We start from the raw sequence: 18,947 nt of genomic DNA on the forward strand, positions 1-18,947 counted from the left end.
GCTCAGTCACAGATAGACACCCTGCCTGTTTGCACTTGACATAAGATGGCCTGAGATAGTATGTCGAGATTTTTGCAATGAAACAATCGCATTGTGCATGATGAGGGTTAGTTTATCCGATACAGCTCGCCCTCGATATACGCTGCTATGCTGGGTGCTGCCACGGCTGGAAAGTGATTTTCAGCTCACTAGACGACTATTTCATGAAGTTTTCTAAAAGCAAGTTCATGGTCGGTCGCCCTAGAATGTAAGAGATGAAAGCTCACGTCTACGAAACATGAGAAACATAAAGAAACCAGAATAAACTCATATACTTTAGTTCTACTCGCGACCAGTGTTCCGCCTCGCCGAGTCCACACTCAGGTCACTCACTCTTTCTCAGAACCATCCAATCCATGGGCTGCCACTCGCACACTCGCTGGAATTAAGGGAGTAAAGTTGAGCTGGCACTGCATTCTACTGGACGCTATCCTTGTTCACCTGTCGCAATGTCCTACGGAATTATTCTTCTCATCGCCATTTTATGTACCTAGGCAGTTGGATCGACTGCTTGAAACTGGCCTATCCCATGGGGGTAATTGTAATGCGGCGCATTACATTTTAGTCAGCATCCGTTTGTGTAGCGTTAGGGTTTCCCGACCGGCCGCATTACATTTACATTATTGTCGCGCGATTCCCGTCAAAATTTACCCAGTTTCAAATCCATATTCAATTTATCAGTTCAGTAAGTTTCAACCCCATCCAGGCATTTCCAGAGTATATTATAGGGGTACGAAGTTCGTGAATTATTTTGATGGGGTCCGGTCGGCCACGCCATTCCTAGCATTAACTACCACCAGCCAACAATCATCCTATGATTTATTACAAACCAAGTAGCAGGAATTGTAGTTTGAGATTACCGTCGTAAGATTTAAGGGTTACTATCAGTGTCCAGTTTTATTTTTATCCACCACCGAGCATTTCCCAGCGATAGCGTTTTCCTAACCGCTATCTAATATATATCCGCAGCGTGAAGGATATATATCTATATCCACTATAAGTGAAGCCCTAGGACGCACTATTGCCGACCAGTATTTCATCCGCAATCAAGAATAGGGGGTCGCCATTTGCCGCCAGTGCGAGCATACGGTGTATCCCAAGGAGATTATTCACTATTTAACCACCCCCAAATATATACATCGGATCAGCCCGGGGATTGCACAGCAAGTATTTGATATTATTGACGATATATGGATCGAAGTGGACGACGAACATCGTGTGTTCCCCACGTATGTGCAACGCCCTATTCCGGGTTTGACTATTTACCAGGATGGGTTATTATACGCGATATGTAGTCAGATTTACCGCAGTACCGCCAGTATACGAGTATATTGGTCCAAAGAGCATCAGTTTCCGCGTACGGTTATCGGGGCAAGCCACGACTATCCGAGGCCGCCGCCGGACGGGAGAAGCGGGAGCAGGCCATCCAGCGAGTTATTTGCCAGCGATTATTTCCCTGTGGATTTGGGTCGCATTATATCCACGTCCGACAGCCCTATCCCGCGTGTGAGCCCGGCGCACCACCCCCCGAGGCCAGTCGGGTAGTGTCAGGACCACTGACTGACGATACCAACTACGGCCTGAGGCATACTTAGATGCCATGGCAGTATCATGTTGTTGGGCTTCACCGCCCGCAGCCGGGCCAGTCTGTATTTAAGTGAAGCCCCGCTGGACCTGAGAAGGGCCAGCGTTCAGTTTATCTTACAATCCACTACATTGTATTACACGCATATGAAGGTGTCTACCTCGCTTACCCATCCTGACCTAGAGACTACTGCGTGGTCTCACAGGAAGGTTGTGTATATTTAGTAACTTCTATCACATGATGATGCCGCTTTGATGTTTTATTTGTTTGCAGTGACTGGGAGCCCCACTAGTCAAATCGGGGCGCTAAGGGAATCAAATCAATTATAGCAGGCGGCCCAAGCTCAGAATCTTACTGGTTACGTTACGTCTGGGTGGTGGAGTTGGCTGCATCTGGTCCGCGGCACAATCCATAGGCAATTCAAACGGTGGGCGTGCGACCTAGGTTCCCAGGAGGGAGCGTAAACTCTGAAGGGCTCTGCCAAGGTTGCATCAGACGTAACCGTCGACACCTGGTGCAGGCAGTTAAAGTGTGCGCGATGCAGCCGCTGAGCGGCCCAAGCGAGGGCGACTCTCAATTTGGCTGAAATCATTTTGCCTGTCCTGCTATCAGTTCTAGAATTATTAAGAAATGGGAAACTGATTTTATATTATCCAAAAGAGGGTTTACTGATGATGCCCAAGAACTTAATTTATCGGCGTTGTGGTGCTGTACGTTTATGGTAAATTTTGCACTATAGGAAGAGCTTGCACTCCGAGGGACTAAATTAAGGCAGCTAACATTCAGTCTTAGCCTCTATGAATCGCATTTATGGGATAATGACAACCGATCTCCCAATTCCGGTATATTCAGCTGCCACGTCAAGGGCAGTCTTCCACTCATCTAGAGGAAAACTCTTCATATTGACAAACTTTTTGCCACGTGGAAATCGGCCACTTTCCAGCATCTTCAAAAATTGTGATATATCCTCTCTTTCATGCATGAATTTGCCTTTCACGGTGATGTCTTTTGCAATGAGCTCAAAGCTTGGTATAGGGCCGTCCATAAAACCTCCCATGAGGCTAACACGGCCCTTGCGTCGGATAGCCCTAATAGCGCTGTTTAAATGCGGCGACTTGCTTGCTGTTGGTGGCGAAAGATCCAGTACAGCATCGATGGTTCCAAAGGCTAGAAGTGCATTCAAATCCTTCTCCTTATCCCCTGTCATCTTGACTGTCTCGATATTGGCACCCGGAGTGCCCTCTGTCACATTTGTTTTCAGTCTCGCCAGCTCCTGCTCATCCCGGCCCATTGCAATGGTGTTGGCACCCATAGCAATTGCAACCTGAACGCCAGCACCCCCGAAACCGCCAGTGGCCGGGCAAACAAGGACAGTCTCACCGGGTTCGACCTTGATATCCCGTAGACCGCCATAAGAGACGAGGAGATAGCTGATGTATATTAGGTCAAGGATATCGTAACCTAAGCCTTGACATAACTTTGGTTCATTCAGAAGGATACAATTTTCCAAAGGAAATTTGGTGTATTCAGCAAATGTTCCATTGCGCCAGACATCTTTCATTAGCTTTTCACCTCGTTCATTGAATCCATCCGAGACTCCGGATAGGATCACAGCATTGAGATCGTCGCGTCCACGGATGACGGAATCGAGATACACCAAATTTCCCGGCTGCAAGGCGATGGCATCAGATCCGACTGCGACAACACGCCCAATGGCGCTGAATCCGCCGATCAGTGGCTTAGGAAGAAAGTAATCTCGCTCCCCATCGTAAATATCACGTTGATAGGACAGCACACTAGCACCAAGGACACGAACAATGGCGCTGCCAGCCTCGACTTGTGGGGTTGGGAGTGACTGAATTTGAAGGCCACTCAAATCCTTTGAAACTGATTCAAAAACGAGGCCACGATGTCGGGACGGAATATTAAAAGCCATGTTTCACAGCTGGATACAGGCGGCGGATAATTAGTGGATGTTGGAAAAGCGTAAAACTTTTTTGTTGGCTTGTCAGCGTTCGATGCAGCGATGTGAGACAGAACTATTTATGGTTGACGAAGCTTTTTTCCACCGGACATTAGAAGGAGGAAGCGTATGTCCGAATCCCTCGGCCGGTGCTTTCGATCTTAAGACCGGCTTCTGTCATGACGTATACTGGGACCTGAGATAATAGGATGGCCGGAAGGTGAATTCAGGTGTAGGCAAGCCTACTCCATATCGTCTTCGAGTCCGTTAGGACCGCTGATATGCCGAATCTTCAATCCTAAATGTCCACTCAATCAGTCGAGATACTCTTTATAGCAATCACTAGCAATTTGAGAAGCGTTTACAAGTTAGCCACTCGATCGATAATATTACGAGGCCACGAGATTGAGGATGATACCTGCTTGTCGGGCCTTTCGGGTTTGTCAGGGTTTTCGGGTTTGTCAGGGTTTTCGGGTTTGTCGGGGTTTTCGGGTTTGTCGGGTTTGTCGGGGCCCATGCAGTGATGTAACAAAAGTTTGAAACCCCCTTCTAGACCGCATTTTCCCATCAGGGTAATAGGACAATACCATCAGTACAGGGGATCCAACAAATTCGGAGACTAACGTGTTTCCCGGCTAGCCGGTCATCCCGGCTACGCGGTCACCCCATCAAAAATCCAGATTTTATGTAAACTTCAACAGCGATCTTGATGGCCATAAAGGCGTAAATTCTGCAGTCTAAACTCTCTGTGGACATCTAGAGACATTATGATTATGTTTTCCACATCCAGAACAGGTGATCCGGCGTCGTATAGTAGGTAAAACCGGTAGTGAAGGTTCAACGGTAGGTTCTGGGGTAACTATAAGTCGAGATATATACTGACCTGCACCACCTCTTTCTCCACCAACGGGATGTATGATATTCAAAATCTCGGTCATGCTGCCTTCATGAGTAATTTGCTTCCTGGATCTAGCTCTTTTTTTCACCTGTTTTTTGTTCGCCTCCCGTAAACGCCTAATCTCATCCTTCATCAAAATCTGCGAATAAAGCATTTTGACAGTCATGTTATAATACTGTTGAAGATCTCGTTTAGTAGGCGATGAGAGTTTACCTGTGACTGAACTTAGCCCAGAATCGAGTCTGGATTTCCGTTTGAGGAGCTGTTTCGTTGTCCGAGGGATACCGGCAGAGATATTGCTATCGGAAGTGGAACCCTGTGAGGTTGGTTAGCTCAGTAGAGGGGATTGAAGACGAATATTGAGCTTCTCTAACACACGATCCGGGTCTAAAGAGACTAAGCCAGTAGCCGCGAAGGCATTCTGAATAGTATTCTCTTTGAAAATGTGCCCTCGGGCTTGTGAAAAGATATCCAGAAAGTCTTCTTTCTCAATAGAATTTATACCCAATCTCATATACTCCGCCACTTCGGTGCCGTAAAACTTCTTTAAAACAGCAAAACAACCAACATCCAAGGGCTGTAAAAGATGTGAGGCATGTGACGGCATACAGATGGGGATGACGTTGTTGTCTTTGCAGATCTGGTCGAATCTGGCTGTTAGATGGCTGTCGTGGCCATCAAGGACTAGAAGTCTATATCTCCCCTTTGTCTGGCTTGTTGTATGTGGAATGAAGTGTTTCTGGAGCCAATCCAATCCCATAGCAAAGCCAGATTCGTCAAAGTTGTAGATGCCATCTGGAAGAATGCCATTTTCTCGGATTGTTTTCTCAACCAGCTTAAACCACTCCACTATTATAGCGGGGTTCTCATTCGCTGCCCTTTTGTAGTCATATCTACGTGAGAAACGAGTCTTCAAGCTTGGATGTCTTCTGATAAATTCAGCTGGCCAATTTTTACCCACAGTGGGAGAGAGTGAAGAGGAGCTCGAATCGCGGGATTGCAACAGTAAACCAGCCATATCTCGTAATATAGAGATCGTGAGAGCTGCACCTCGCCGATCCATGGAGATTAACCAATCTTGGATGGATTTCTCCTCAAGCCGAGTAAATTTATACAGAGCTGAGCGAGAATCGGATTAATTTGTTCGCCCTTTGATCCTAGCACCGAGAGTTGTACGTGGAACATCAAAAGACCATGCAGCAGCAGCGACCGAGGAAAATCTGCCATTCTGAAGGGCTTTAATAGCTAATAGAATGCGACCTTCTTGTTGAATGGATTTTTGTGCTTTTTCCAAGCGTTTTGGAGGCATGATGACTGTTTGAAAACAAAGGGTTACTACGGAGACGAAACTTATGATGGGGTGACCGCGTAGCCAGGATGACCGGCTAGCCGGGAAACACGTTACTGTTCCTTGTAGAAATTTGAAAAGTTCCAGTTCGGTCACAAAAGTGATTTTTTGTGCTGTTCAACACTAGCGCCGCCATCGACGCCCTTGACTTCAATCGCTCCGCTAACGTCGTGATCGTGCTGCCCCTCGAACTGTCAGACCTCAACACCGTCAAGACATTTTCGAGCAAGGTGCTTGAGATTCTAGGCCGGGACAAGATTGATTTCCTGTATATGAACGCGGCATTGGCCAAGGATGCGACGCTGCCTACGCCCAATGGATCCAAATGGTGCGAGGCACGAGTTGTGAACCATACCTGTGAGTACACGACTCTGTACAATTATAGATGAAGCTAATAGTATGTAGTAGACATCAGCATGGACAGTCCATGGACAAAGGGGGCTTGTCCATTGTCCGTCCATGGACTGTCCATGGACACCTGAATTGGCCTAAATTGGACTGAATTTTTTGCATAACTCGCTGAGTCATCTCTTTTTTTTACACTTGTTTTGGTCCGTATATGTACGACCATCACTTTCTTTGCCCTTCCCCTGTGTAATTTTAAGAAATCTATCTGTTTCTAGGTTAATATATATCTCTTTTCTTTATAATTTAGCTTTAGAATACTAATTATTTTAAGATGGTAGGTAATTCTTGAGAATGTAAGGTGAGCATTGAAAAGATATATTTCGGCCATAGTATACCAGTACCATCTTCCACTAAAGAATCTCCTTTAATTTTTTATTTAAGCAAACCTTAATATTAGTTTTAGAAATTTAGATTATATACTCTCTTAGTCCTATTCTATCTTCATTCAAAATTTAAGAGCCTATGCATTAATATTGCGTCTGTAGTAAAGGAAAAGGCCAAATAGAAGGCGGACTTGGAGAAATTGAAGAGGGAAAGAATTCTAAGTATTAGTTTATACTAATAGGCTCAGGGGAATAGACCCACCTAGATACGTTCTAGCCAATTATAGCGCGTTTAGCCTTAGGCAGAAGGCCCGCCCCTATTCCGCAGACTATGGTTTAGACTTATTTTCTCCCCACATCTCCTTACTTTCGTATTAGTTTCTGTTGGAATTTGGACCAATGCTACATTAGGTGAAGGTATCCTCTTATTCAACATAAGAAGAAGAAGAAGAAAAGAAAGAGATGCGAACATGATTTACCCCTCCAAACCGCTTACCCCTCTTTACCCCACCAGATCGATGACATATCCCTCATCACGCCATCAGTTCTATCACATTTCCTTCCCTGATTCTATTCTGTTTATCTGATGTAAAGCATGTGACTTTGACCACTTTCTGTCTATAAATACGCGGGAGACACCAAGTAGAAATGACAGACCTTTCACTCTCTTCAAATATTCTTCTATACTTCTGCCTTCTTAAGTCCTTTGTTTGAGGATTGTGGATTGTACTCATTTAGAGTGCATAAGCCCTTTGCACTCTATCTTATTCTTTTCTATCTTTATCCGATCAAGCCTTCCTTGGTCGGGTAGTCAACGGTCGTTGGTGGGGAAGCATCTACAAAAGCGTACCCCGCGCCACGAAAAGCTTCGTGGTATCCGCCTCCCTTCACGGCCGACACTATTTAACTCGGCGCGGGATGTTTGCCACTGCCGTAGGGGCCGTCTAAATAGGTCAACTATCCAGGATCTAATGCTTTTTAGCTATACGACTAAGTTTGAGATAGAAGAGGAATAGCTTGAGCTAGCCCGTAAGATAGGGGTTCACGACGAAGGGGAAACAGATAATATAAGCCCTGAGACTGATAATATTGAGCCTATTAGTGATAGGGAGGAGGAGGACGACGACGACGAGGAAGTGAGGCTATTATTAGTTAGGGCGGGGAAGAGACGAAGGAGTACTATATCTAAGGATGAGAATGATCAAATTGGTGAGGATAATGATGATAATAATGATAGATTGCCTATTATACAGAGCCAAATACGTGAATTAGGGCGAGTAAGGAAGCGTCCTAAGGGGATTGAAGGGTTTGAGGTTCAGTTTTATTAGAGTAATTTAATAAATACTCACTTTTGCTCCAAACAATTACTAGATGAATACCAAAGTTACTGCATAACATAACATTAATTTATGACATGGCGTATCATGGACAAACCCTCAGTGTCCATGGCCGTCCATGGACAATGCTGATGTCTACCTTCACCTAATGTAGCATTGGTCCAAATTCCAACAAGAAGGAATATAGTTATTAAAATCACTATCTTAAATTGACAAGGAGAAAGGAGATTACTAATTTTAAGATATAATAAGATAAAAGACACAGTAAATATAGTAGTTACTAATGTGATAACACGGCCTTGTATGAGGATACGAACGGTCACGTTACCCTACTTTCTTCTGCCATACGGCACCGCCCTTAAGGCATATTTCTATCCTTTCGTACACTTACTTAGCAAGACACACCTTTTCACCTCCAGAATCTCATCAGAAACCACCAGAAACCATTAAAAACCACCAAAAACCATTAAAACTACGAGAAACCTATTCTGCTAAAAGTCTGTGTTTAATAATATATTAAATACATATATCCTCGCGATAAAATATAGCTAAGAGACCTAATACCTATTACTGGCTAACTACCTACGATTAATACACTAAAAATAAAGGAATATTATATTACTTCTACTTTTTATTTTATATATAAGTGAATTACCCTATATTTCATAGCTTTTATAGTCAAAAAATGTAATCAAGTAGTGTCGAGACCAAAACATAGTTTAATAACAGTAATCTAAAAGTATGAATCAGCAAATTTATGTATGTCAAGACCTTGATTTTATGCAAAAATGGGTTTTGTTGGGGCCCCAATGGGGAACCGCAATGGTTTGTGGTTTGGTTTGGTTTTCGCGGTTTCAAACCGCAACCATTGCGGTTTTTGGCGCACTCTACCCAAGCCAAAGCCCAAGACCATCACCAGTCGACGTACGCGGAGCTAGGCAATGGGGGAAGCGGAGAACTGACTATATAGGGGTTGAATGCCTATAAATCTGACCAGAGATGACAGTTTAAATTGAGAGAGAAACATGCATCTTTACTATGTAAACCAGAATTCAGACATGGGCTACTGTTTTATATCTAAAGCGGTGAGGATATGAGGGGCAGAATGGTTCGCGATAGCTTCATATTTACTGGATTAGGCAAAATAATAATCAGTGGGGTGTGTGTAGGCGAGGGGGCGGGGGGGGAGGGGGGTGGAGTATCGCCCTAAATTTATATCACTCGCGTACTCAAGTTGTAGTGTGATCGTTTCTAAGATATCTGAAGAACTGCGCCCGCCATGGGCTTAGAGTCTTTTGGGGGCTGTCTTGTCCACGGAATTATCTGACGTAAGATACACGTCTCCCGAGAATCATGGATATATTTCTAATATGAGCGCCACCGACCATCTTCTGTCTTCATATGGCCTGAAAGGTCCCACTCCCGGCCAAAATCAATCATCTACCGCGGTGCCGTGGTCTATAGCAGAGCGAGCACCTACAAAAGCACTTGATCGGGTGTATACCCGCGTAGCTCGTATGTCACATCTCGCCGAGTGAATATACTGCAATGTAATGAGATTAGGTGTTAAATTAATTAACTTTCAATTTCATCTTTTATATTTTGAACATTGATACCCTGTCGTTTCATTTATCCTAATATTTAATGAAAGGGGCGTTGGCAAGGGCATCTGCTTGAACCGTCCAAATATCTTTTCCTAATCTGACAAGGTCATCGCCAAAGTTCGCGATAAAGTCTTCCGCACAAGGTCCCTCGTTCCATATCAACCGTCGGAGATCACTTTCAGAGACTAATGTAGCCGCTTGCCAGATATTTTTCCATTTGATTACACTTTGCATAGCCTCGGAATGCTGGCTCTGAACTTCCCTTGCAATCATATAGAAGGAAGATCGCTTAGCATGGCCTCTTTTGGGCTTCAGTGGTCTTATAGAAGAAAATTTAGCGAAAGTCCAGACCAGCTTCGCTGTATCCCATGCTTCAAGCTTATGGAGAAGTATCACCATTGTTCCTCCAGGATTCAAGTGTTCGAGACCCAGAGCTAATTGAGTGACTGTGAGCCTTCGGGCCTCGATTGGTTCTCGATACGATGCGCGAGAATGTGTCCTAAGAACTTGGTCGTCGCATATCACTAGGTCAAATAATTAATTCTGCCAGAGTTATTGTAGTAAGAAGTTTATGGCATCCGGATAATCCTTTGGGATGTTATGCACTCCCATATCGCTAGCTAGCATGGTGACATCCAAGAATCTCTGATCGACATCTATGTCTTCTAGCAGCCGGCTTTTATAACCGCTGCAGATGACGGGTAAGCTAAAAGCAACTGTTTGCGATCCCGGGTTCTTCTTCAGCGCTGTCTCTAAAAACCCTCCAGGAGCCATGCATATGTCCAGAATCTTTTGAGGGCCTCCTTAATTGCGAAGACGTTACTAAGGTGGTGGAGCTCCTCGCCGATATCTTTCATTAGAGTGTGGAAATAAAAATCGTTTTTTACGCTACTTTGATCGGCATTTCGACGTTGTGCTCGGAAATAACCATCGCCTTTGGGGTTATTCCATCCCTAGCAATGGGACGTATTAGAAGCATGTATACGTATCATTTGATTTGGGTTGGGTACTCTCTACCTCAAAAGGCTAAGCTCCCTAAACTCATCACTTTGCTCCATAAGATATAGCACGATGACTTTGCGCGTAAAGTCACGCACCCTCTCGCTAGGTGGTGAAGTCGCGTCTTCAACAGTTTGTGGACTTTCAGTTTGTTAGTTGTACAAGAAAACGGACTCCATCGCATCTACCATTGGCGGCATTGTCCTCGTCTTCAAAAAGTTGAACAGAAAAGGCGAAATCGAGCCGGCACCTAAAATGAGACGTAAAAATATTGTAGGTCCTTGAGATCAACCCAATTTTGAGTTAGCGCCGATCTTCAAAGAAGTACAATCTTATAGTGCCGGTTGGGCAAGTACGCATCGGGCCACCGGCTTATCATAACACGTTGCTTAGGCACCAGATGCCAGACCGCCTCAAAGAAATAAGAGTTGGAGGGCAAATTGCATCATAATACTAATTTTGAGAGGATCATTGGCAGCCTTGTTGGGCGTGCATACTTTCTTGCTTCCAGCTGAGGGGTTAGTTCAGTTACTTCAGTAGTGCGGGGTCCTTGAGGCTATATCCAGTCACCTTATACTCTAGTACATGAACAGATCAGCCCTCACTCGTCGCCTGATTGGCCGAGCTGCCCATATCCGCCGTGCTCCCATCACCCAGCTATTTTTGTATTAGTTTCTTCAGAAGTGGCACCCATTTCTCGCTTTTGTCCGCGCACCCCATAGTTAAAAGTTCGGTGGACTGCAGCGACCTGTCCCGCCATTACCATCCTTATCTATGTCCATGTGCTTCCCGGCCATGTACTCGCATCCTATGTAATTATTTATGTTGATCGAGCCATGCTTCCCATATACTTGGATATCGAAGATCGCACACCCGGGCCCTTTAATTTGTAAGTCTAACCATTCACCAACATTAGCAGCAATCCGTCGTCATCGACGTCGATGGAGATGAGGGGTATCAGGACAAAGCGATGTGTATTCCTTCCTTCACGAATGCGACATGTCGCGGTACCAATAATTAATATATATAGTGAGTTGCCAGGGCATTTAGTACTCTCCTGAATCTCTCGATCATTTCGGTTACGTGATCAATGTTTTTCCCCTTATGCGGCAGGACATAATTCTTGCCAGATGGTATCGTCAGTATCGTTCTTATACGCCTCTTGGATCTAACTCACTGAGTCTGCCGCGGGGTTTTCCATCGCAATGTCGGCGATTTGATGCGGAGAGATTACGAACAGACAAAAAGGAGGTGGCGGGCACGGCAGAAATATTTCCATTATCAGTAGACCTATCAGATTGTTACATCGCCCCTTAACGGCGTCATAGTGATCAATCCTCTAGGAGGAGCCGCCTCTTTCCCCTTAAATTAGAAACTACTTTAATCTATAATGCCTGAAAGGACTCATAGTAAGGCCTGCGCTTATTGGTCCTAGATAAGGATCCACTTTGAAATTTGAATATGGGATCGAGACCTTCGATGTACGCGATACGTATTTCCAGACTTTGTGCCCCTTGAGGGTAGTATGAATAGTGTGACCAAGGAGGTTTTATTTTGTACAATATAACGTCACTTTTTCACTTGGCGCGCCTTTCTGACCGCTTATTACCCCTTATCCCCTAAGGAGACATTCAAGGAAAATCAATATACTATACCTACGCCGTACCTTGGGGTATCCGTGTCAAGAGATGAAAACGGATCTTAGTGTTCCTCTTGAACTACTCGTTCGGTAAGGACTATGTGATCGAAACTTTCTTCTAATCTCATTGATAATATAACAGTGCCTAAGAAACAGGCGAATGTTCGGACTTCGAAGTCAGATTTGAATGCGGATCTGAGCCTATTTCACTTCACCGCTTTATTGTGTGTCTGTAGTCAGAATTCTTCCGTATAGGCATATCGGGCAGGTGGAAAGTAAATATTAACGTTAGAATCGACCATTGTTCTTCACATTAACATTCACTAGGAACGCACCGAGCGCTTCTTTGTTATTAATGATAATCCCTACATTACTAAGAAAATGTTTGATTTTTTTTATACCGAGAACTATGAAGATAAACAAACACCAGAAGAAGATCCAGCCGTTAGCAACCATTTGTTAGAGAGTGACACCGATTTTGAGCACATCTCGAATCCAAATTCTCTCGCTAAAACCTGGTGGCGTGCCTGGACTAATCTTCAAGTTTACATAATATCGGACAAATACATCGCCAAGGGGCTGAAATCGTTCTTTCTTCAAAACCTTGAAACTATGTTGGAGGCAGAGTGAGAATTTCTGGGGTTTATTCAACTCGTTCAGTAAATTTATCAGGTTCTAGGCCAACCTCCGGACGATCTTTTGCGACCCGTATTGAAATTTGCTACTCGACATTTCGCTCACCTGAAAATATATTCGAAGTTCAACCAGATCCTTAAATAGAGTCAATAATCAAGAGCCAAAAGGTCTGGAGTACCCACGTTCTTGCTTCTGCCGTCCAAGTAAGACATTTGAAGATCGTATGGCATTTTTACTACATCAAGTAGATAAGCATTCGTGGTGTATCATCTGTGGAATACTTGTCCACGTATATGAAGCCAGTCATCGGAATATACATCGAAAAAGGAAACGGCGCTAGGAGCATTCAAAAATGGATTCAAAATTTGACCAGACTCGAATACCCCGTTGGTAAACAATATTTTTGTTAGCGATTGTCCTTGAATTTTGAGTCTCGTGGCTTTTGTATACTTATGGGGTCCTATAGCCTGTTTTAGGCTCTCCGGAATTTTAGACATTATGTAGTGTGACAAGTTCACTGGGAATTGTCGTTGAAGGAACGTTGATTGACGAAAATATTGTGCGGATATATCGGGTCTCCGCAAATACTACCCTATCACCAAGCGTGCCCATAGGTCCAGGTTTCGAAGTTTTCACAAAGTGATTCGTTCACGGTTGAGTGTTGACTTAACGACCATAGCTTTAACCGTTGAAGCAGCGAGATCACCGTCGTTGTTGGCATGCTCCGTTGGCTGTCACTATCATCATCTTACTGTCAGCATTGACGGTGGACCTGAAGTCCAAGACGTTGAGTTGTCAAGCTAGGATCTGATCCACGCGCCTTCACTTGCGCGAGTCACGGTCGCGCGCCGGATACCTAGCTCGGATTCGCTTTAGGCCTCTTTGAAGCGCGACCATACCACATTGACTTATTATACTGTAGATATTGTGGAATCTCAAAGACTATGCTCCTGCCCTATTCAGTCTATTCATAATTTTTCGGCAGTAAATACGCGTATCGAATATCATGGTCTTTGTTGTATCTAAATCAGTAGCTTAATGGGTACTACTGTATACCATTGACGCTAGCCACCTGCGCACGAGATACTCGACAGATCCTGATTTACCCGATAGTACCACAGCCCCATTAAGGCTGTCAATAAATCCAGCTCGGTCTATGCATCACTGGCCCATTCGCGCTTTACCTGCCTATTCGGCATTTTACCTCCTAGGTCTTCGAGCCAACGCTGACGCTACTCGGACCATCTCTAGTATCGAAACGCTCGAGCAACAGACTCCAGCTATCGCGCCATCAAATGTCCCTTTACTCTACGTTTTCCACTGGCACAACAGGTGACTCGCCCTAAGAGCAAGGCGCTTTACCGGAAGCATGAAGGCAGCTGCGGACGTCAGCCAGCTTTGGCTGGCATCACCGAAATGCAGGCAAAAACAGAGTACGCAAAAGACGTGCATTCTATTTCTAGACTGACACCTGTAGTTGAGCTCGACGCCTTCCCTAATCAATCGATGGAAGCACTCTTTGCCGCGCATATTCCACCCCTGCTGTTGCCCCTTGCTCGTATTCAGAAGATGCTCCCCCTTCGTCAACGACCCAGTGTCTGCGCCCGTTGTCAGCACTGCATACAGTTCCTGGCCCAAGAGAAAGGCATACAGGCATAGGCTGAGACTCATGCCAGTCCAAGTACTTTTTAGGTACCGCTAAACTACTTTTCCATCAGCTTCCTTTCAAGTCGAAGCATTTCTTCTATAACTTCCAAGAAATTTTCTCCTTCTGACTGTCCGAGTGGCAAGAGCGGCTTTCGCGGTGCAGCTCCATATCCATGTATTTTGTTCAACGCGTATTCTGGAAATAGTCAGAAATAATTCACCTCAAAGCCAACCTTCCGAGATTGGAAGAGAAACAGCATACTCATCGCCCGAATTCCACCTGGAACTGCAGCTACATCCGCCCTGGACAGAAGGGCCTGTATTTCCTTGGCTTCCTGTAGTTCTCGTTCGGTCGGAGAGGGAATATTGAGCAGAGCCCAAAGTCTCATGGAGGCTACCGGCGCAAAATTCGGTATACCGCTGACGGTTCCATGACCTCCACATTGCATCCACGGAGTAAGATCCGCAATCAAACCATCCAAAAGGAGAAAGGGGAATTTCCGATTGGAAGATATGGTAGGATCCTCGGAGATTGCGGCATTTAGACGAAGCAGTTTCCCGATGCTACCACCGCATCTGACTATGGGTTAACATGGCGAAATGAAGAACTAAAACACATCCCAAGTCTAACCCACGTTAATTTCACACCACACAAATTGGGTGCCTGTCTTATAATTGTGCTGATGACTTCTGACGAAATATCTTGACCGCCTGCATTGACAGGGAAGTTGTAGAGTAGCAAGGGAATCTGTGATTGAATGAGTAATGAACCTTGTATGTATTCATCCACTGAGTCATAGCCTACTGGCGATTCTTCACAAATATCAATGTAATACTGCATTACTTGCTCCTGGTCGGCATTGAGACTTACAGCATAATAGGCAGGCAGAATTACCATTCCAGCGTCTCTGCATACGGTCAGTCAAAGAACAATGGTATCATCCTCGATGGTTTATGACTGACGCTCCTGCCTTTGCCGCTGCATGAGACAATTGAATGGTCTCCCTCGTACTCGAGCCTCCAACTCCAGCAACGATCGGCGTCGACTGCAGGCCAGCTTCATCTAAAGTGTTTCGGATGAAGCGGATAAGAGCCGTTCGCTCATCGAAACTCTGGTTCGGTTCTTTAGAAAATAATATGGTCTTACGCGTAACTAGGTCACTTACCAAATGAACAGCTTCTCCCAAAGATCCGGCACATACTGGGACTAGCAAGTTGGGTTTTATCAGTGTGTGGCTTCGCTTTCCGTCCACAGTGACTTACCCATGCCCTTAGTGGCCAGATCTGCACATGAGGGATTAGAGCCCCAACTATGAAGGGTCAAGGGGTGACTCAAACTCACTGAGAAGATGTTTTTTGTAACTCTCATAGTCAATCTCCTGCTTATCATCGAAAAACGTGGGTAGTGGCGCATAGACTCCGGGCCGGAGGGCTCGCGTGGAGCTAGAATTGGCCATCGTAAATGCTGTCGTGAGCCAAGTCAAATTGCAGTGGAACTTGATTCCACGCCTCCCGCCTTTTGTCCGATTAGGACCGCATACTTAACTCGCGATGACTCGTCATCTTATCTGTCGGGAAGATCGGTGTCCATCCCGACCTGATAAGCCGACTGCGGCAAAGTTCCGGTCAGCCGCGCTGTTGTTATCGGGCTCCACTATGGCCCAGAGTTGAGGTCGATGGTTATCGCAATTCGCTAGCTAAAGATACCCTGAATGCCTTTTGTAGAAAGATACGCTCACTCTATTTCATCCGTATTTGTTTTCATCTGAGTTAGAGCTTCTTTCCCTTCATCGACACAAACGACATGATTCCGGAAGAGGTATGAAGCATTCTTGAGAAGGAAACTCATTCGTACTGATCGATCTCGTTTGTCAGAAAAAAATAGACATGGGCTATAATGCCAATGAGGTGCCCGTTGATATGGGCGTGGTGGAAAGTACAAATCTCAATCATGGTCTTCAACGACAGCTCAAGGTACGTACGGGTGGAACTTGGAATTCTCCTTTTGCGTGAAACTAACCACAGTCGCATCTAGCCGCGTCACTTGTGAGTCTAGACTTTCTGGGTGAAGAGTCTGTTCCAGCCTCTAATAAAGGACTAGACAAATGATCGCCATTGGAGGCGTGATAGTGAGTTACCTAGATTGCTACTTCGTGATGCGAGAGCTGACCAAGTTATCAGGGTACTGGACTTTTTCTAGGAACCGGAACTGACCTAAAAGATGGTGGTCCCGCTGGTTTGCTTCTTGGATACTGTATCATGGCATCTTTGCTATACTCGGTAATGGTAAGGATATCAGCAATATGCTCGTAATAGAATTTTGGAATTATCTGACCTCCATGGATAGGTCGCTTTGGGTGAAATGGTTTCGCAATTCCCTATCCCAGGAGGTCAATTCGCACTAGCTGGTCGATTCAACTCGCCCGAGCTTGGCTTTGCCATGGGTATTTTGTTTTGGTATAAGTACGCACCAAATCCAGTATTTTATCGGGGGTTGAAATCTAACAAGCTGATTCAGCTATATTGGTACGCGACGGGTCATATCAATCTTTACGTACATCGATACTAATTCTTTCAGTCGTTCTGCCGGCCGAGATATCTGCCGCTGCCGTTCTTATCACATACTGGACTCCAGCAGGACAGTCAGATTCAACCTGTACCACTGGAATTTGTAATAATGCAATGTGGGTAGGACTCATGTTGATAGTTGTGGTATGCTGTTCGGACTCTCCAAAAGAAGCTACCGACGTTGACACTTGAATAGTTTCTCATCAATTATGCCGGGACGCGCACCTTCGGCGAGATGGAGTTTTGGTTCTGTTCAATTAAGGTATCAATAATGCCTCTAAAAGCAGGAAACTTTGCGTCTAAAAGCAATGACAGGTCTTGACAATAATTGGTCTGATTATTACTGGCGTGATAATCAGCGCTGGTGGTGGGCCCAATCATGAAGTAATCGGATTCAAGTTCTGGAATGAGACAGGCGGCTTCGTACAGTACGAGGGAATTGGTATGGTATCCTACTAGCTTCGTGACACCGAACACTAGCTAATAGTATCGACTTGCAGGGGGAGCCAAAGGGCGATTTCTCGGCTTTTTCAGCGGTATGGATTTTCCAGATCTTTCTTGAGAGATCGAATTTCTCACACGTGGCAGTATTGATTAATGCGGCTTTTGCCTTCATCGGATCGGAGATTACCGCAATTGCAGCAGCTGAAACATCCAATGTATGACCTCCTTTTCATGTGAAGACGCCATCCCTGCTGACTTACAATTTTTCGCAGCCACGAAATAACGTGCCACGAGCCATCAAGAGCGTTTGGATTAGACTTGTTCTGTGTGAGTTTCTTTCACATGAATTCTCCCAAAGTAATACTAATACTGAATCTTTCAGTCTATCTTTGCAGTGCTTTTCTGGTCAGAGATCTTAAGAATCAATCCCACTAAGTCCCAGACTAATAATCGCAGATCGGTCTCCTTGTATCGCCCTCAGATCCATCCCTCAGCCTCACTTCGACGGCTGCTAAGAGCCCTTTCGTCATCGCAATTGAGGTCGATATATCCTTCTAAATTGAACAGACAATTCTTGCTAACTTACTGATTCAGAATGCTGGAATATCTGTGCTGCCCTCCATTATAAATGCTGCCCTCCTTACCAGTGCATGGTCTGCCGGTATTGCCGATCTCTTCGTGTCAACACGCACCTTGTACGGACTTGCCTCTAGAGGCCATGCGCCGAAGATATTTTTGAAGACCCGAAAGGACGGTTTCCCCTTGGTCAGCTTCCTTTTCTGCGCCGCATTTTCCTTCCTCTCGTTTATGGCCGCCGCCTCGGGAGAAGCGGGCATGGTCTTCGGTTACTGTAAGATAAATTACTCGCTTCATATCCAAGTAAAGCCCATGAGCTAACACAGCCAAAGTCTCGAACATGACCGCAATTTGTGGCATGATCTCGTGGACGGGCATTTTATGGACCAGTATTCGTTGGCACAAAGGGTTGAAGGCTCAGGGAATCGACCGCCAGACTTTGCCATACAGAGCACCTTTCCAACCTTATCTCTCCTACTGTGAGTTTTCCAATTGACACACAGAGATTAAACCTAATTGTTTATCCACCTCAGATGGAATGTCGATCTGTATTTTGGTCATCATATTTGGTGGCTTCAGTGCGTTCAGTGAGTGTGAATGTCTTCATAAATTTGGAATCGGTACTAACGCGATATCAAGTCCATTCTTTCAACGTGTCCTCCTTTATCACAACTTATTTCCCTGTTCCATTTTTTGCCGTTTTATTCTTTGGCTTTAAGTTTTGGAACAAGTCAAAAATGGTCGACTATCCAGAGATGGACTTTGTGTCCGGATCTTCGATTGAGATATCTGACAATGTAAGTTACGCACGCTCCGGCTTCACTTGTACCTTTATTTTCTAATCCAATGACCCAGGAATCTCTCAAGAGTACGTGGCGAAAGATCTCTGAGAGAATCTGATTTCTCTTATGCTCTACAATTTGGAACTGATGG

General features: G+C 45.0%; 4 protein-coding genes across 4 annotated transcripts; 1 reads left to right on the forward strand and 3 right to left on the reverse strand.

Moving 5' to 3' along the window:
* Positions 1 to 2,432: 2,432 nt before the first annotated feature.
* Positions 2,433 to 3,560, reverse strand: N7443_007112 (uncharacterized protein; the record flags this gene model as incomplete). Its single annotated transcript, XM_056887168.1, has 1 exon — positions 2,433 to 3,560. The coding sequence occupies one exon, from the start codon at positions 3,558 to 3,560 to the stop codon at positions 2,433 to 2,435; it is 1,128 nt and encodes a 375-aa protein (XP_056738859.1).
* A 6,828-nt stretch (positions 3,561 to 10,388) lies between these two features.
* On the reverse strand, positions 10,389 to 10,704 carry N7443_007113 (uncharacterized protein; the record flags this gene model as incomplete). The annotated part of the gene is made up of 3 exons (XM_056887169.1): positions 10,389 to 10,458; positions 10,523 to 10,645; positions 10,679 to 10,704. 3 exons carry the CDS (start codon positions 10,702 to 10,704, stop codon positions 10,389 to 10,391), a joined length of 219 nt encoding a protein of 72 aa, XP_056738860.1.
* A 3,778-nt stretch (positions 10,705 to 14,482) lies between these two features.
* On the reverse strand, positions 14,483 to 15,883 carry N7443_007114 (dihydrodipicolinate synthase family protein; the record flags this gene model as incomplete). Its single annotated transcript, XM_056887170.1, has 8 exons — positions 14,483 to 14,622; positions 14,689 to 15,002; positions 15,062 to 15,174; positions 15,232 to 15,334; positions 15,390 to 15,538; positions 15,593 to 15,633; positions 15,690 to 15,710; positions 15,769 to 15,883. 8 exons carry the CDS (start codon positions 15,881 to 15,883, stop codon positions 14,483 to 14,485), a joined length of 996 nt encoding a protein of 331 aa, XP_056738861.1.
* A 347-nt stretch (positions 15,884 to 16,230) lies between these two features.
* Positions 16,231 to 18,914, forward strand: N7443_007115 (uncharacterized protein; the record flags this gene model as incomplete). Its single annotated transcript, XM_056887171.1, has 20 exons — positions 16,231 to 16,245; positions 16,302 to 16,400; positions 16,462 to 16,472; positions 16,528 to 16,555; positions 16,608 to 16,712; positions 16,774 to 16,889; positions 16,945 to 16,952; positions 17,005 to 17,138; positions 17,191 to 17,256; positions 17,310 to 17,436; positions 17,495 to 17,530; positions 17,583 to 17,653; positions 17,711 to 17,765; positions 17,821 to 17,843; positions 17,895 to 17,978; positions 18,033 to 18,288; positions 18,347 to 18,493; positions 18,548 to 18,601; positions 18,654 to 18,811; positions 18,870 to 18,914. The coding sequence occupies 20 exons, from the start codon at positions 16,231 to 16,233 to the stop codon at positions 18,912 to 18,914; spliced, it is 1,638 nt and encodes a 545-aa protein (XP_056738862.1).
* Between the last annotated feature and the right edge of the window lie 33 nt (positions 18,915 to 18,947).

Source organism: Penicillium atrosanguineum (genome assembly GCF_028827265.1).
Source record: "Penicillium atrosanguineum strain IBT 20685 chromosome Unknown utg000006l_segment0_segment0, whole genome shotgun sequence".
NCBI lineage: Eukaryota > Fungi > Ascomycota > Eurotiomycetes > Eurotiales > Aspergillaceae > Penicillium > Penicillium atrosanguineum.